Genomic DNA, 16,161 nt, shown 5'->3' on the forward strand with positions numbered 1-16,161 from the left:
TGATGATGTTTGGTAGGTGACCAAAGACTTTTGTGGCAGCATAATTTACCCCTTTCTGTGCCAAAGTCAGATTTAACCCTGCATAGTGAAGATCATCCTTTCTCCTGGTGTTATAGCTATGCACACTGCTATTACTTTTGAACTGGGTTGGATTATTAACAACAAATTTCATAAGTGAATATATATACTGTGAGGTTACTGTGAGGATCCCTAGATCCTTAAATAGATGTCTGCAGGATGACCGTGGGTGGGCTCCAGCAATTATTCTGATTACACGTTTTTGAGCAATGAATACTTTTCCACTCAACGATGAATTACCCCAGAATATGATGCCATACCAAAGCAGTGAATGAAACTAGGCATAGTAAGCTAATTTACTGAGATTCTTATCACCAAAATTTGCAATAACCCCAATAGCATACGTAGCTGAACTCAGACGTTTCAGCAGAGCATCAATGTGTTGCTTCCAGTTCAACCTCTCATCAATCGACACACCTAAAAATTTTGAAAATTCCACCCCAGCTACAGACTTCTGTTCAAAGTCCATATTCATTACTGGAGCTGTGCCATTTACTGTACGGAACCGCATATACTGTGCTTTATCAAAATTTAAAGACAGTCCGCTTGCTGAGAACCACCTAATAATTTTGTGAAAAACATCATTTACAATTACATCACTTAGTTCTTGGTTTTTGGATGTTATTACTATACTTGTATCATCAGCAAAAAGAACCAGCTTTGCATCTTCAGCGTTTACATTAAAGATCGTTATTCGGCGAGATGCAACTTACTATGTCAACCGCACAGGCATATGCTAAATATTAATGGAGAATGTAGGTTACATTTTTTATCGCTCTAGGCTTGCAAAGTATGTTACACTGTTACAGTACATACCTGTAGTATAAGTTAAATTCACAATATTCTTATTATTAACATAAGTTTCAAAACTTTGCAAGAGGTAAACAATTTAAGTGCAAAACATACAGGACATTTATCAATACTAACCTATGCTCATTCACCACATACTACTCAGAGCACTAGAAGTAAAACAAATAAAATGGAGAATTGTAACTACTAATTGTCATAAGTACTGGCACACACTGATGTTACAAAATTTCAGTTACATATTCTTGTAATTCTTTTATCATTAATTTCTTCTGTATAAAGACTCATAGCGTGACCATTCATGTATCTGGTTGCTATTCATATAGATTTGCACTATATGCTCGGAAAATGCATCCCTGCCTTTACACTGTGGGTGTATAGCATACATCGGAAGCCAAGGGCTATAACAGATAATGACTACACTTTTCACCAATACCGGCCATACATCTGTGCAACAGACATGTGAAGCTGTATCTCCATCTACATCTATACTCCGGAAGCCACCTTACGGTTGCTCGTACCTTAGTTATATGGACTATGCACGGCTCTGTTTGAAAAGAATAGCTCGATGTAGTTATAGGGTCCTGCCGCGCACGCCTGCTCTCATGACCCGCAGCTGATTCGCTGCAAATAATAACATGTAGCCGTGATCCTGCACTCAAATAGTCTGAGCATTGGCTAGCATTCCTAGTTAATAAAATACACAGAAATGTAAAATAAAAGTTAAATGAATAATTTAATAACGAGGATTCTATTCTAATGTCTGTAATTGATGTAGACGACAGAGAATTATTTGGAATAATGTTTATTCAAGAAAGGACATCGCAAATAAATGGGAAGTGGTCCTACGAATTCAGTTAAAATACACAAAATACCTTTATGAAATGCAGTAAAGTTGCGTCGGGTGCGTTACGAGAATGATAGCAAAATCTCCAATCTAAATAGTCAACAAAGATACACGAAAACTAAGTGCATTTCGTGGTCAGAATACATGAATTCACAAGCTCAAAACAGATCAGAGTTCAACATGATGATTCACAAATTAACATACGCGATACAAAGAATAGTAACTCATACTCTATCTATCCTCGGTTCCATAACACAAGCGGAGCATATTCAGACCTCTTGTGAGTCCCTTCAAATGTAACGGCCGTTCACCACTCAGAATCAGTCACCTATACGACTGACTCACACACATTACCGTAGGCAGGTCTGCTTTCTTCACGCACTCGGCACAAAGTGTCCAGAATCGCTCCCTCGAGCTCTTCAGTCGAAAAGTCCCAGTCTCCACTTGACTCCCGTAGTGTTCCGCTACTGTCGGCTTTTCCACTGGCTGAAGGCCCTCCCCACCAAAACCACATCGTTCTTAAGCTCTGCAGACATGATCTGGTTCAACACGACCACTTTCTTGACTAAAGTATTACAATAATATTTAACTAAAGAAATGTTATAAATCTTTGGTCACACTCAGAACATTCACAATAAATGTAAGTAAAGGTTTATTCTATAAATAAATAACTCAGTATTCTTGTGCAAGTGCGCTCACAATAAATGATCCCAGATTGCCGTTAAATAGTGTTTAAACAATTACTTAGGCCTGCTTGTCAGAAGCATCTTTTGGTTCTCTTTTCAAGTGTGGTGTCTGCCAACACATGCGACTGACACCTTATAAATTAGCACCTTTTTTAATAGCACTTACAATCAACACTTCAATAAAGTTACTGGCAAATTAGTAAACTGTTCACTAAATAAATACACAAGTATGATAAAATATGAAATTTTCATGCAGTATTCATTTACTGTGTAATAGTGGCGGATACAATGTTCTGACCAATATTTGCATAACGGAAAAGTATAAAAAACGTAATAAATCAAGAAATAAAATAGATACAGATACACAGCTTTCAGCGACATAGCTATAGTGCAATGGTATCATCTGAGATACCGTATGCTGAAATCACATGAAGCGTTTAAAACCTGTTAGTTGAGAGGTTCACTGTAAATTATTAACTTTCGTTGTTTTAAAGATATTTAAATTACTGTTGTGTCATTGGATGCGCCTCATTTTTCTGGGATCGCTAGTGTATTCACAATTGCGTTAATATTTGTTTGTAAATTATTATAGTTTCTCAAAGAGCTGTAAGAAGCCATCATTCAGCTTGTCTGACAGTTCGCCATTTTTGGAGCATCGTCTCCTGCACAAAAGCCATGCGAACAACAGTTGCCCAAATTCACAGCTTTGGGATTCACCAGTTCCCAGCGACACTGCTTGTCTTTGTACCTGGCTGGCCTCTACACGTAGCTTTGCCGGACGTGCCACGGCACGCCATAAGCCGCGGACCCTCAGCGTTAAGCCATACAACAATTTCATCTTACCTCGTACCAATGGTGAGCGGCCGATTAGCTCGCCTAAATACTCGTAACGTTACACAGTCGCGGGAAAAACCACTGTTTGTAAGCCTCCCTGAGGGAGTGAAGCTCTCTCATTTTGCGTTCATTGTCTTTTCGTGAGATATATGTACCAGACACTTCTATGAATGTACGCTCTCGGAATTTCAACAGTAAAAAATGAAATAAAATGATGGTATGGCATTATTGGCTGGGAGACCACGTCTCGAGTTGTTCAGCCGCCAGATGCAAGTGTTTCTACTGGACCCCAATTCGGCGGTTAGCACATAAAATGGAAACGAGATGAATGATTAGGACAACATGATGTCGAGTGAAGAAAATCTCCGACCCGGCAGTGATCCGTACCCGGAGATCACCATCTAGAGGCAGGACGCTAACCACTTTTTTCCTTTTTTCTTTCGATTGGTTTCTTCATTGTTGTTTCATGAGTGTTTCTGTGTGGATGACACAGGATATATTTTAAGTTCAATAAATTCAGTCGATGAGCGTTTCCCTATTTTATTCCTTCTTTTTTTCAAGGGTGGCTAGTCCCCTGATCGAACACGCTGTGCTGCGGTACTGGCCAAAACACGAGCTTCAACTTTAAAACACATCGTGATGCACAACGCCTTTCCTGTAACGTCTTCCATTGGAGTTCGTTGAACATCTCTGTGAAGTTTCCCGCTTAGTAACCGAATTTGTGAAAGAAACATGGTTATCTGTCGATCTTTTCGATTTTCTCTGTCAATTTTACCCAGGAATGGTCCCAGAAAGAAAAGCAATATTCAAGGATCGGTCGCAGGAGAGTGGAGTATTCTACCTCCTTCCTGTTCAAACAAATTTCGGGCTTGCAGGCGGTCGTTGTTTAATTCATCTTACGATATTTCGACTGGGCGCTTGCCAGTTATCTTCGAGTGAACCATCGAAGACTGACGAAGACTTGCTCTGTTCCGCTATACATAGCGCGCTCCGAGCATTCCCCGCATGCGTCAGAACTCAAGTTGACAGACGGAGCACACTACGCGGCGGCGGCGCGGAACTCGGCTGTCCTCTGAGTTACCGCTCGCCACAACCGTTGGCACACACTGTCGTCTTCGATTAGAACAAATCGTGGAGATGATGGAGTTCCACATGCTGTCCAAATGGTATACGCTATCACAGTTCATCAGATTTTCCTCCAGGCGTATTTCCGTGGATTCTTTAATAATGGAATCTCAAAAACAGATATTGCTGTGGTCAGGTAGAATATGGTTTACCAACTAACGCAATAAATTACAGAGAACCGTCGAAGTTTCAATATCGGTTTTCTTTATTACTTGCTGACTGTTTCCACCCTAAGCTCATTATCAACTCATTCAACTAAACTAAACAATACTTTCCACTAAGACAGCTACGTGACTGTTCATTCTAGTTAAACACATCTTGTAAAGTAGTGCAGGGCTGAAATTCATTCACTTCAGAGCTTTTAGAATCAATTCATGCAGAGAAGGACACGTGTGATCATACGGTTGTTATAGCGTTATCGACTGCAGATTTTACAACGAGTGTTAAGACGGGTAGGAATTTTTGTTTACTTAGCCATAGTGATAGGAAAAAAACTGCCAAATATCTGAGCAGTCAACATCAAATATTCAGCTCTGAGGACGAAATTCAGGAGAACTGTACAATATGTCATAGTCTAGTACATGCTGGACAAGGTTGTGAGGAATGTTAAAGGCCCACCGTGGTACGATAGCCGTGTTAGAAAGTTGTTACGAAAGCAAAGAGAGCTTCATCACAGACTTAAGCGAGGTCAAACTCTATTTTACATTTAAAAAATGAGTATGAAGGGTAATGAGAGAAGCCTTAAATGATTTCCAAAGTAATATTTTGACAGCAAATCTGACTAGAAGTCCCAAAAAAGTTTTGGTCCTGTTAAAGTAAGTAAACGGAACTAGATCATCTATATAGTCACTCAGCGACCATGGGGGCACCGAAACGGAAGATGGCAGAGAGAAGGCAGAAATGCTGAATTTATAGTATCGAAACTGCTGCACCGCAGAAGATTATGATTCGGTTCCTCCATTCAATCATCGCACGAACGCCGAAATGGTAGACATTGGGATTAGTGAATACAAAAATTAAAATCGCTCCGTTATGGAAAGGCAATAGGACCGATTGAAATACCTGTGACATTCGATGGAGATTGCGCCGCCAAACAACTTGCTCCCTTTGAAGCAGTAGTGTAGATCGCTGGAACAATGACTGGGACGAAGCGATTGACAAAAATCACATGCCATCACCATTTTCAAGAAGGGTCGTCGAACTTATGTTGGCAGACGTTCATCGGTTGTAAAATTGTGGAATATGTTTGTACTCACGTATTATGACGCTTCCGGAGAGCGAAAATCTCTTCTGTAAAAATCAACATGGATCCCGTAAACAGAGCTCTTCGCAAAGGCATGATATCTAGAGCGCTGAAAACAAAGGAGTATAGACTGATGTCGTGTTGTTCGACTGCCAGAAGGTATTCCATACAATTCCTCCCTGTCGTTCAGTGAACGTAATACGAGCTTACCGAGAGTCTGCCAGATTTCTGTCTGGATTTAGGACTATCTACGGGTTGTTGTTGTGGTCTTCAGTCCTGAGACTGGTTTGATGCAGCTCTCCATGCTACTCTATCCTGTGCAACCTTCTTCATCTCCCAGTACTTACTGCAACCTACATCTTTCTGAATCTGCTTAGTGTATTCATCTCTTGGTCTCCCTCTACGATTTTTACCCTCCACGCTGCCCTCCGATGCCTCAGAACATGTCCTACCAACCGGTCCCTTCTTCTTGTCAAGTTGTGCCACAAACTCCTCTTCTCCCCAATTCTGTTCAGTACCTCCTCATTAGTTATGTGATCTACCCATCTAATCTTCAGCATTCTTCTGTAGCACCACATTTCGAAAGCTTCTATTCTCTTCTTGTCCAAACTATTTATCGTCCATGTTTCACTTCCATACATGGCTACACTCCATGCAAAGACTTTCAGAAACGACTTCCTGACACTTAAATCTACACTCGATGTTAACAAATTTCTCTTCTTCAGAAACGCTTTCCTTGCCATTGCCAGTCTACATTTTATATCCTCTCTACTTCGACTATCATCAGTTATTTTTCTACCCAAATAGAAAAACTCCTTTACTACTTTAAGTGTCTCATTTCCTAATCTAATTCCCTCAGCATCACCCGACTTAATTCGACTACATTCCATTATCCTCGTTTTGCTTTTGTTGATGTTCATCTTATATTCTCCTTTCAAGACACTGTCCATTCCGTTCAGCTGCTCTTCCAAGTCCTTTGCTGTCTCTGACAGAATTACAATGTCATCGGCGAACCTCAAAGTTTTTATTTCATCTCCATGGATTTTAATACCTACTTCGAATTTTTCTTTTGTTTCCTTTACTGCTTGCTCAATATACAGATTGAATAACATCGGGGAGAGGCTACAACCCTGTCTCACTCCCTTCCCAATGACTGCTTCCCTTGCATGCCCCTCGACTCTTATAACCGCCATCTGGTTTCTGTACAAATTGTAAATAGCCTTTCGCTCCCTGTAGTTTATTCCTGCCACCTTCAGAATTTGAAAGAGAGTATTCCAGTCAACATTGTCAAAAGCTTTCTCTAAGTCTACAAATGCTAGAAACGTAGGTTTCCCTTTCCTTAATCTTTCTTCTAAGATAAGTTGTAAGGTCAGTATTGTCTCATTTGTTCCAACATTTCTACGGAATCCTAACTGATCCTCGCCGAGGTCGGCTTCTACCAGTTTTTCCATTCGTCTGTAAAGAATTCGTGTTAGTATTTTGCAGCTGTGACTTATTAAATTGATAGTTCGGTAATTTTCACATCTGTCAACACCTGCTTTCTTTGGAATTGGAATTATTATATTTTTCTTGAAGTCTGAGGGTATTTCGCCTGTCTCATACATCTTGCTCACCAGATGGTAGAGTTTTGTCAGGACTGGCTCTCCCAAGGCCGTCCGTAGTTCTAATGGAATGTTGTCTACTCCCGGGGCCTTGTTTCGACTTAGGTCTTTCAGTGCTCTGTCAAACTCTTCACGCAGTATCGTATCTCCCATTTCATATTCATCTACATCCTCTTCCATTTCCATAATATTGTCCTCAAGTACGTCACCCTTGTATAGACCCTCTATATACTCCTTCCACATTTCCGCTTTCCCTTCTTTGCTTAGAACTGGGTTTCCATCTGAGCTCTTGATATTCATACAAGTGGCTCTCTTTTCTCCAAAGGTTTCTTTAATTTTCCTATAGGCAGTATGTATCTTACCCCTAGTGAGATAAGCCTCTACATCCTTACATTTGTCCTCTAGCCATCCCTTCTTTGCCATTTTGCACTTCCTGTCGATCTCATTTTTGAGACGTTTGTATTCCTTTTTGCCTGCTTCAGTTACTGCATTTTTATATTTTCTCCTTTCATCAATTAAATTTAATATTTCTTCCGTTACCCAAGGATTTCTATTAGCCCTCGTCTTTTTACCTACTTGATCCTCTGCTGCCTTCACTACTTCATCCCTCAGAGCTACCCATTCTTCTTCTACTGTATTTATTTCCCCCATTCTTGTCAATTGTTCCCTTATGCTCTCCCTGAAACCCTGTACAACCTCTGGTTTAGTCAGTTTATCCAGGTCCCATCCCCTTAAATTCCCACCTTTTTGCAGTTTCTTCAGTTTTAATCTACAGTTCATAACCAATAGATTGTGGTCAGAGTCCACATCTGCCCCTGGAAATGTCTGACAATCTAAAACCTGGTTCCTAAATCTCTGTCTTACCAGTATATAATCTATCTGATACCTTCTAGTATCTCCAGGATTCTTCCATGTATACAATATTCTTTTATGATTCTTCAACCAAGTGTTAGCTATGATTAAGTTATGCTCTGTGCAAAGTTCTACCAAATGGCTTCCTCTTTCATTTCTTACCCCCAATCCATATTCACCTACTATGTTTCCTTCTCTCCCTTTTCCTACTCTCGAATTCAAGTCACCCATGACTATTAAATTTTCGTCTCCCTTCACTACCTGAATATTTTCTTTTATCTCATCATACATTTCATCATCTGCAGAGCTAGTTGGCATATAAACTTCTACTACTGTAGTAGGCATGGGCTTCGTGTCTATCATGACCACAATAATGCGTTCACTATGCTGTTGGTAGTAGCTTACCCGCACTCCTATTTTTTTATTCATTATTAAACCAACTCCTGCATTACCACTATTTGATTTTGTATTTATAACCCCGTATTCACCTGACCAAAAGTCTTGTTCCTGCTGCCACCGAACTTCACTAATTCCCACTATATCTAACTTTAACCTATCCATTCCCCTTTTTAAATTTTCTAACCTTCCTGCCCGATTAACGGATCTGACATTCTACGCTCCGATCCGTAGAATACCAGTTTTCTTTCTCCTGATAACGACGTCCTCTTGAGTAGTCCCCGCCCGGAGATCCGAATGGGGGACTATTTTACCTCCGGAATATTTTACCCAAGAGGACGCCATCATCATTTAACCATACAGTAAAGCTGCATGCCCTCGGGAAATATTATGGCTGTAGTTTCCCCTTGCTTTCAGCCGTTCGCAGTAAAGCAAGGCAGTTTTGGTTAGTGTTGCAAGGCTACATCAGTCAATCATCCGGACTGTTGCACCTGCAACTACTGAAAAGGCTGCTGCCCCTCTTCAGGAACCACATGTTTGTCTGGCCTCTCAACAGATACCCCTCCATTGTCGTTGCACCTACGGTACGGCCATCTGTATCGCTGAGGCACGCAAGCCTCCCCACCAACGGCAAGGTCCATGGTTCATGGAGGGGAGGTTTCTATGGGATAAAACTCAGTACTTTAACCTTAGCTGGAGTATATCCACAGATGTAAAGGTAATCTCTGGAGTACCCCATAGGAGTGTTATAGGACCATTACGGTTTACTATACATGTAAGTGATTAGTGTATAACGGCGGAAGCTCTATCACACATTCTGCAGACGATGCTGTTGTTAATAGGAAGATTACAACGCCAGAAAACTAAAGCGAAATGGAGGAAGAACGATGAAAGGTCCTGGTGTAGGAACTAATAGTTGAACCTGAATGTACGAGGGTTAGAACTTTAATAGTGGCAACTATTTATTTACAGTTCGTGCAAAATAGATACATGTTTGAAAGTTTTACTGACCTTCAAAGTAGTCACCAGAATTGTGCATAACCCGTTGCCAGCGATGTGGATGTCGTAGAATACTCTTAGCAGCAGTTCTGAAGCGAATGCCGTGAAGTGTTTCCTTCGGTTTAGAAATCGAGTTGAACTCACGAGGGCTTAAGCCAGGGGAGTGCAGTAGGTGGTATAGCACTTAGCAGCCCAATCAGTCAAAGAAACCAGTAATAGCTTGCACTATACGTGCTTGAGCATTGTCCTACAAAATTATGGTCGGGTCCTGCAGAAAGTGTCATCACTTCTGTCTCTATGCTGTTCATTTTTGTAACACAACCTACGACCAGCTTAGATATAGAAGTGATGACACTTTCTGCAGGACCTGACCATCATTTTTCAGGACAATGCTCAAGCACGTATAGTGCAAGCTATTACTGGTTTCTTTGACTGATTGGGCTGCTAAGTGCTATACCACCTACTGCACTCCCCTGGCTTAAGCCCTCGTGAGTTCAACTCGATTTCTAAACCGAAGGAAACACTTCACGGCATTCGCTTCAGAACTGCTGCTAAGAGTATTCTACGACATCCACATCGCTGGTAACGGGTTATGCACAATTCTGGTGACTACTTTGAAGGTCAGTAAAACTTTCAAACATGTATCTATTTTGTACGAGCTGTAAATAAATAGTTGCCGCTATTAAAGTTCCAACACCTGTAAATAAATGTATCACATCGTGCGTAAATATGCTTAGAAACTCATTACTATTTGATTACGCTTTTGGATAAAAATCACTGACGACAATAACAACCGTAAAGTACCTAGGAGTAACCCTCTGGACTGATCTAAAGTGGAATGACTACATAACATTAATTACCGAAAAAGCAGATGTCAGGCTGTGATTCATTGGAAGAATCTTAAGAAATGCATATCATCCACGAAAGAAGTGGCTTACAAAAACCCTGTTCGACCGATTCTTGATTATTGCTCATCAATTTGTGACCCTTAACAAGCAAGATTAACAGAAACTCCAACAAAGAACGGCACGCTTGGTTTAGTAAGCGCAAGATGTCCCACAAACTCCAATGGTAGTCGCTATACGAGAGATGTTTATCACGAAGAGGACTAGTCTTGAAATTCCGATAGCGTGCGTTCGAAAAAGAGTCGAGCAACATATTACTTCTCCCACATATTTTACATGAAATGACCTTAACGAGAAATTTGAGGAATTAGAGCTCATCCGGAAGTTTATCGACAGCTGTTCTACCCACAGGAAACGTGGAAATGATATTGATACAAAAAGCATTTTCTACCCCGCAACGTGGTTTGCGGATTATAGATACAGGTGAATTAGTGGGGCAATATTCTCCCCTCTCCGATTGCAGTACGTAATTAACTGCACCTGGGGAGGGATTTGTCTACCCTAAATACCCCACACGTGCTCGCCAAATGCACTCTGTCAACCTAGAAGCCGCTTCCTGGGTGGAGTGCACGATGCAGAGGATCCTTCAGTTCTCCACCCTATGGCAAAAGGTCCAGAAAACCGCACCCAGCATCTTCACAGAATGGTCAGACGCTCCACTCCGCTCCATACCACAGGTCGGTTCAGGAATCGATGCTGCAAAACGCAATCTCAGCTTCCACCCTGTGTGAGAAGCTATCTCTCTCCACCAGTTCAGCCGCTGGCACCTGTAGGAAGAGAGAATGGCCTGTGAACCCAGGCGACATGTTCCGCTCTTGTCTACATGAAACAAGATTGGCAGCTGGTAGAGACTCCTCTGCACCTCAGACAGCATACTGATTACTGGCGTTTCTTTGCAACTTGCTTGCCATTTCGCCGAAGAGTTTTACGATTGCCTAGCTTTCGGAACTGTAAATGACCAGAAAACTGACCTTCTGCGCTTGTCTAGGCCTTTCAACGAGAATGATCCCAACCCCAACAGATGAGGCGTCACATGGGGGATCGGATTTGCTTTTAACAACGGTAAATCTGTTTTTAAGGCGCAATGGGACAGCCGAACCCTCAGTATCAACATTTGGATTCTGCCCAGAGATACGCCAACCCGCCACTGTTGACTGTTCAGGTAAGTGTGAACTGAATAGGTAAGTCGTACCGGAAGGCGCCGCGACATCAGGATCCACAGGCGATGCCAGACATCGGAGGTGCTCATCGTCCGTTGTTGGTGCCCTCAGTGCCACCGCAACGCAGGGCAGCGCCCTGACGTCGTCCATTGTGGCCAACGCAGCTTCCAACTATTTATAGGCAGTGAACAATTTCCCCTGCATTCCTACACAACAGGCGGAGTCCTTACCTGTCTTTAACAACGATCAGCTATTCAACAATAAATGTATTACTAACACAGTCAGTACAATCGCAGTACTGTTGCTGAGCTGTTCCTGTGGCTGGAGCGCTAGTGAAACTGTGATCTTTATTGGATTTCTGACAGATAATATTGTCGATTAAAACGTTTATTTTTATGTTTAAAGAACTCGAAGAATGACGATCAACAACCACCGGCGAAGAGGGAAAACAACGAACCTGTGAGTACATTTTGAATGTGTCACTTCACGTTTATACATACATTGTTCTTAGAGACCTCCGTCAGTTAATAATTTATCTTGAAACCTTTCTTTTGTATTTAAAGAGCAATGGAAGGTACAACCGACAGCAACCATCTACTAGGGACAGCAACCGACCAGTGTGTACATTCTGGGCCCTGCCAGCTCACATCGATTTATACACTTTATTTAGAAATTTCTTTTGGTTAATAATGTCATGTAAAGCATCCTTCCTTATACTCAGAGAGTTTTATCTGTTTATATATTGCTTTCATTTTCTGTAGAACTCAGTTTTCGCTCACTGCTTTTCTCTGAACAATATCTGATATGTATTTTAACGAGCTCGTGAAGAATGAAATGCTTGGAACTTGGAACAATGAAGTAATAGCTGTTTTTTGTCGTGTGTTACATTGTCAGATCTTACATTGTAAAATGGTGTTATAAAATTGAAATAAGTTAAAAATTGATGATAGGTTACCTCATTTGTTTGTGGCAGTAACTGAATATTACGATGGCACTTCAAAAAGTATGTTACACATTATTATATCAGGGGAAGTGTGTTTTATCGGATGCTGCAGTATGCTTCAAAGTGACACAGATACGTGACACTGTTTTTCAGTATAGTCACCAAGACTCTGTAAAGAACAGTCGGAGCCCTTTACGAATCGTCCAATTCCTCGATCATAGAAATCCGCTCCTTCGTCACGCAGCAACTGAAGAACGCAGTGTGAACGTCCTTATCGCCGGAAAATCTTTTTCCCCAGATGTTCTTTCAGCTTGGGGAAGAGATAGAAATCGTATGGTGTGGGATATGGACCTCCCGATTAGAATCACTCATGTCTGCGTCATCGTGGTCAAATTATTGGTGCCACTTCACTTCGGCTGAACGCGACATTGCATTTGGTTCACATACTGCCACAATTTCACGTTTCCAGTTGCTACGCCATTTCAGTCTCACACTGCGGTGCACCTGTTATCCGTATCGCAGCAGAACTGTGTCTACAGATTATTCGGAACAAGTACTCTCTTCAGGTAATGAGCCATTTTTGTTGCGTAATGGTCTTAATGTCGGACGACACTTGTAACTTACTTTCTGAAGTGCCTGCGTATTAACGATGTAGTTTTCCAATAAAATACTGTGCAATGTGTAAAGGGCGATCAAAAAAGTTCCCGTATGAGGGCGTTGCTGCAGCGTATATGCAAGGTAGCGCAAGTTCGATACGGAGAGAAAAGCACCGACATGCAGACAAGGGATTATTGGAGCATTCCTATCTTTCCGGCGTGCGTGCGTAAAATGCGGAAACCTAAACTATGGCGACGTTATTGCCAAATCCGTCGAAACAGGATAAATGTGCCGTTTTTCTTTTCTTGATTGCCAAACGACAAACACTGGTAAGACCCACTGGAGAATGAAGAATACGTATGCGGCAGCATGTCTGTCGCAAACCATCGTTGTGGAATGGTGTGCCAAGCTCCGTGCTGGTTGCGATTTGACGCCAGTTGGTCCCCATACCGCAAATTGTCGTAACGTAGGTTACGCCAACTCGAGTGGGAGACACTCAAACAGCCGACCTATAGTCCTCATCTCTCCCCCTGCGATTATCACGCCTTCGCTACCCTAAAACAGGTCTCGAAGGGTCGACGATTCCTGTCGTACGATGATGTGCACCATGCAATTACGAACTTCTTCAAGCAACAGGTTACGGTGTTTTACCACACGGGTATCTTCAACCTGGTGCCTCGGTAGGATGATTGCATCAGTGGTCACGGCGTTTTTGCCTGATTTGCATGCCGATTCTGGACTCTATGTCCTCAGAACGGAAACTGTTTGATCGCGCCTTATATAATACTACCATTAATCACCAGAAGATTTATTTTGCAGATGGTCTCTAAAGTAGTACAGATTACTGGCCAGCAAAAGAAGATAATCGTCAACACTGAGCATCCTGAAAAAACAACTGTTAACGAAAGACATGGAATGGATACACAAGGTCCACAGAGGTACACCCCTCCTGTAGTTGTGAGGTATACCCGTCCTGTAGTTGTAAGTGCAGTTCCCAAAAAGGAACAGCAGGCTCCTCCGAGCAACGTGAAACAGATGATTACAGTCGACGAGCAAAACCAATCTACTGAGCTTTTACTCCGCGACATCGTTCGAGTTTTTTTCGAGAAGAAATGGCCAGTGAGTATTACAACTTCAGCGAAGGATATTACAAGATTCTGTTACATTCTTACACCTCTCTCATTTTTACACCTCTATTACTTGTTTATTTTCGCTAATTACCTTTCTTTCGACTACTACTGCGATTTCTCAACACATAAGTCTTTCAATTAGAACAGTAAGTGATTTCAAATTGCCAGTATAGCGAATTGCGAGCTGCAAATTCTGTAAACATGTATTAAAACTTCAACCAAATTTCGGTTTCGATCTACCTCCGCTTTGATACACGTGTCTCTTACGTTTCCGAATACCTTTGCACGAGCTAAGTTGCTATTTGGTTGCTATACGTGCCTTTGTTGCTTGTGATGGTATCCGATCATAGTTTGCTTACCGTGCATTAGCAGAAGGGAAGCTTTTATTCATATTTTAATAAAATTCGCGAGTATCGTGCAACTCCTGTAGACAGAATATGTCTGAGTGTCCAGAAGAGTAAGACTGGTATGAGAGAGAAGACGTTTTACAGTAGTTTCATGCGCTCATATGATAAGCGGGCCGGTTTTGCATACGTGTTGGTTTTTGCTCTTAGAAACTGTCAAGGAAATGGTGAAGAGACTGTTGACACCACCAACAACATCAGTAAATGGCGTTGGTGATTCGACGAAAACCCATATGTCACGATTCTACCCAGTTCTCAATACTGACTGAAAGTTTCTGGAGAGAAATCATCGACTGTCAGTCATTGCAATTGTATGTAGTACTCTCTGAACCATGGGGTGCCGAATTGATCACGTTCATATGCCATCAACGTCCTGCCATCTCGTGCATTCGTCTTTTGCGAATAGAAATGGATGAAAGAAGTCTACAACGTAACAAGAAAAAGATTATGATGCTGGTGATAATCATGAAGAGAAGAGAGAGACAGAGAGAGAGGAGATAACCTTCATGGACTTTGCTGTCAGTATAAGAGAATATAATGTCAGTAGCGATATTTTTTAAGATACATTTCTCTTTTCCTGACATACAACAAGGTGTTTCAAAAAGAATATACGTATTTATAATGCATATATTTATTAAACTGTAAGACATACAACTACAAAACTTGGGACACACGTTTACGAATCTCTCAAGTTTAGAGTACGGACGTTCAATATGTCCTTCACCGAAGACGCGAACAGTATCAAATCGATACTAGAATTCCTCCCATGCACGGGTAAGCATGTCCACTGTCACGGATCCGGTTCTTCATCTCTTCTAGGTTCTGTGATAGTGTTGGTGCATAAAGTGTGTTAATGAAACCCCAAAGGATGAAGTCACAGAGCTTCAAATCTGGTGACCGTAGAGGCCAGCTAACACTGTCCGATGACCAATCCAACGGCCCGGTAAAGTTTCATTCAGATATTCACGGACTTGGCGACCCCAGTGAGGGGTTTCCCCGTCTTGTTGAAAAATGAAGCTGTCCTCGTTCAACTTCGGGAACTTTCGTAACATAGCGAGACATTCCTAATCGTTAACCGTGTTTCCATCAAAGAAGAATGGACCACAAGCAGATGGCTGGGATATAGCACAAAATACACTGACTTTGGCGAATCCCGGACATGTTCGGTGTGTGCGTGCGTGTTGTATAGGCCCAAATTCGAAAACTGTGTTTCTTTACTTTCCAACTAAGGTGGAAAGTCGCTTTATCGCTGAACACTACGCGTTGTGCGAAAGTGTTATCAATGTCAATTCTCAAGTTCGTCAGAAAATGCCACACGTTTGTGTTTTCCATCATGACGTAGAACTGGTAACAGCTGCAACTTGTACGGCTCCATAACCAACCGACGACTCAAAACATGCCAAATTGTTATAGTCAATTGTAACTGCCGATTGGAACAACGAACCGATTTTGCAGACCGACGTTGGAAAGCAGTTTGCGTTCGTGCGACATTTTCATCGGAAACACGAGTGCAGCCAGGACTCTTTCCTTTACATACACACCCTGTGTCTACAA

The 16,161-nt window shown here is 41.7% G+C and overlaps 1 protein-coding gene across 1 annotated transcript in view; it reads left to right on the forward strand.

Moving 5' to 3' along the window:
• The window catches only part of LOC126471036 (uncharacterized), a 197,719-nt gene that overhangs the window by 162,398 nt on the left and 19,160 nt on the right, over positions 1-16,161 (forward strand). The window contains exon 6 of the mRNA XM_050099102.1: positions 11,453-11,535. Within this exon, the coding sequence (XP_049955059.1) occupies positions 11,453-11,535 (83 nt within the window). The remainder of the gene's footprint in view (positions 1-11,452; positions 11,536-16,161) is intronic.

This window comes from Schistocerca serialis, chromosome 3, assembly GCF_023864345.2.
Source record: "Schistocerca serialis cubense isolate TAMUIC-IGC-003099 chromosome 3, iqSchSeri2.2, whole genome shotgun sequence".
NCBI classification, from domain to species: domain Eukaryota; kingdom Metazoa; phylum Arthropoda; class Insecta; order Orthoptera; family Acrididae; genus Schistocerca; species Schistocerca serialis.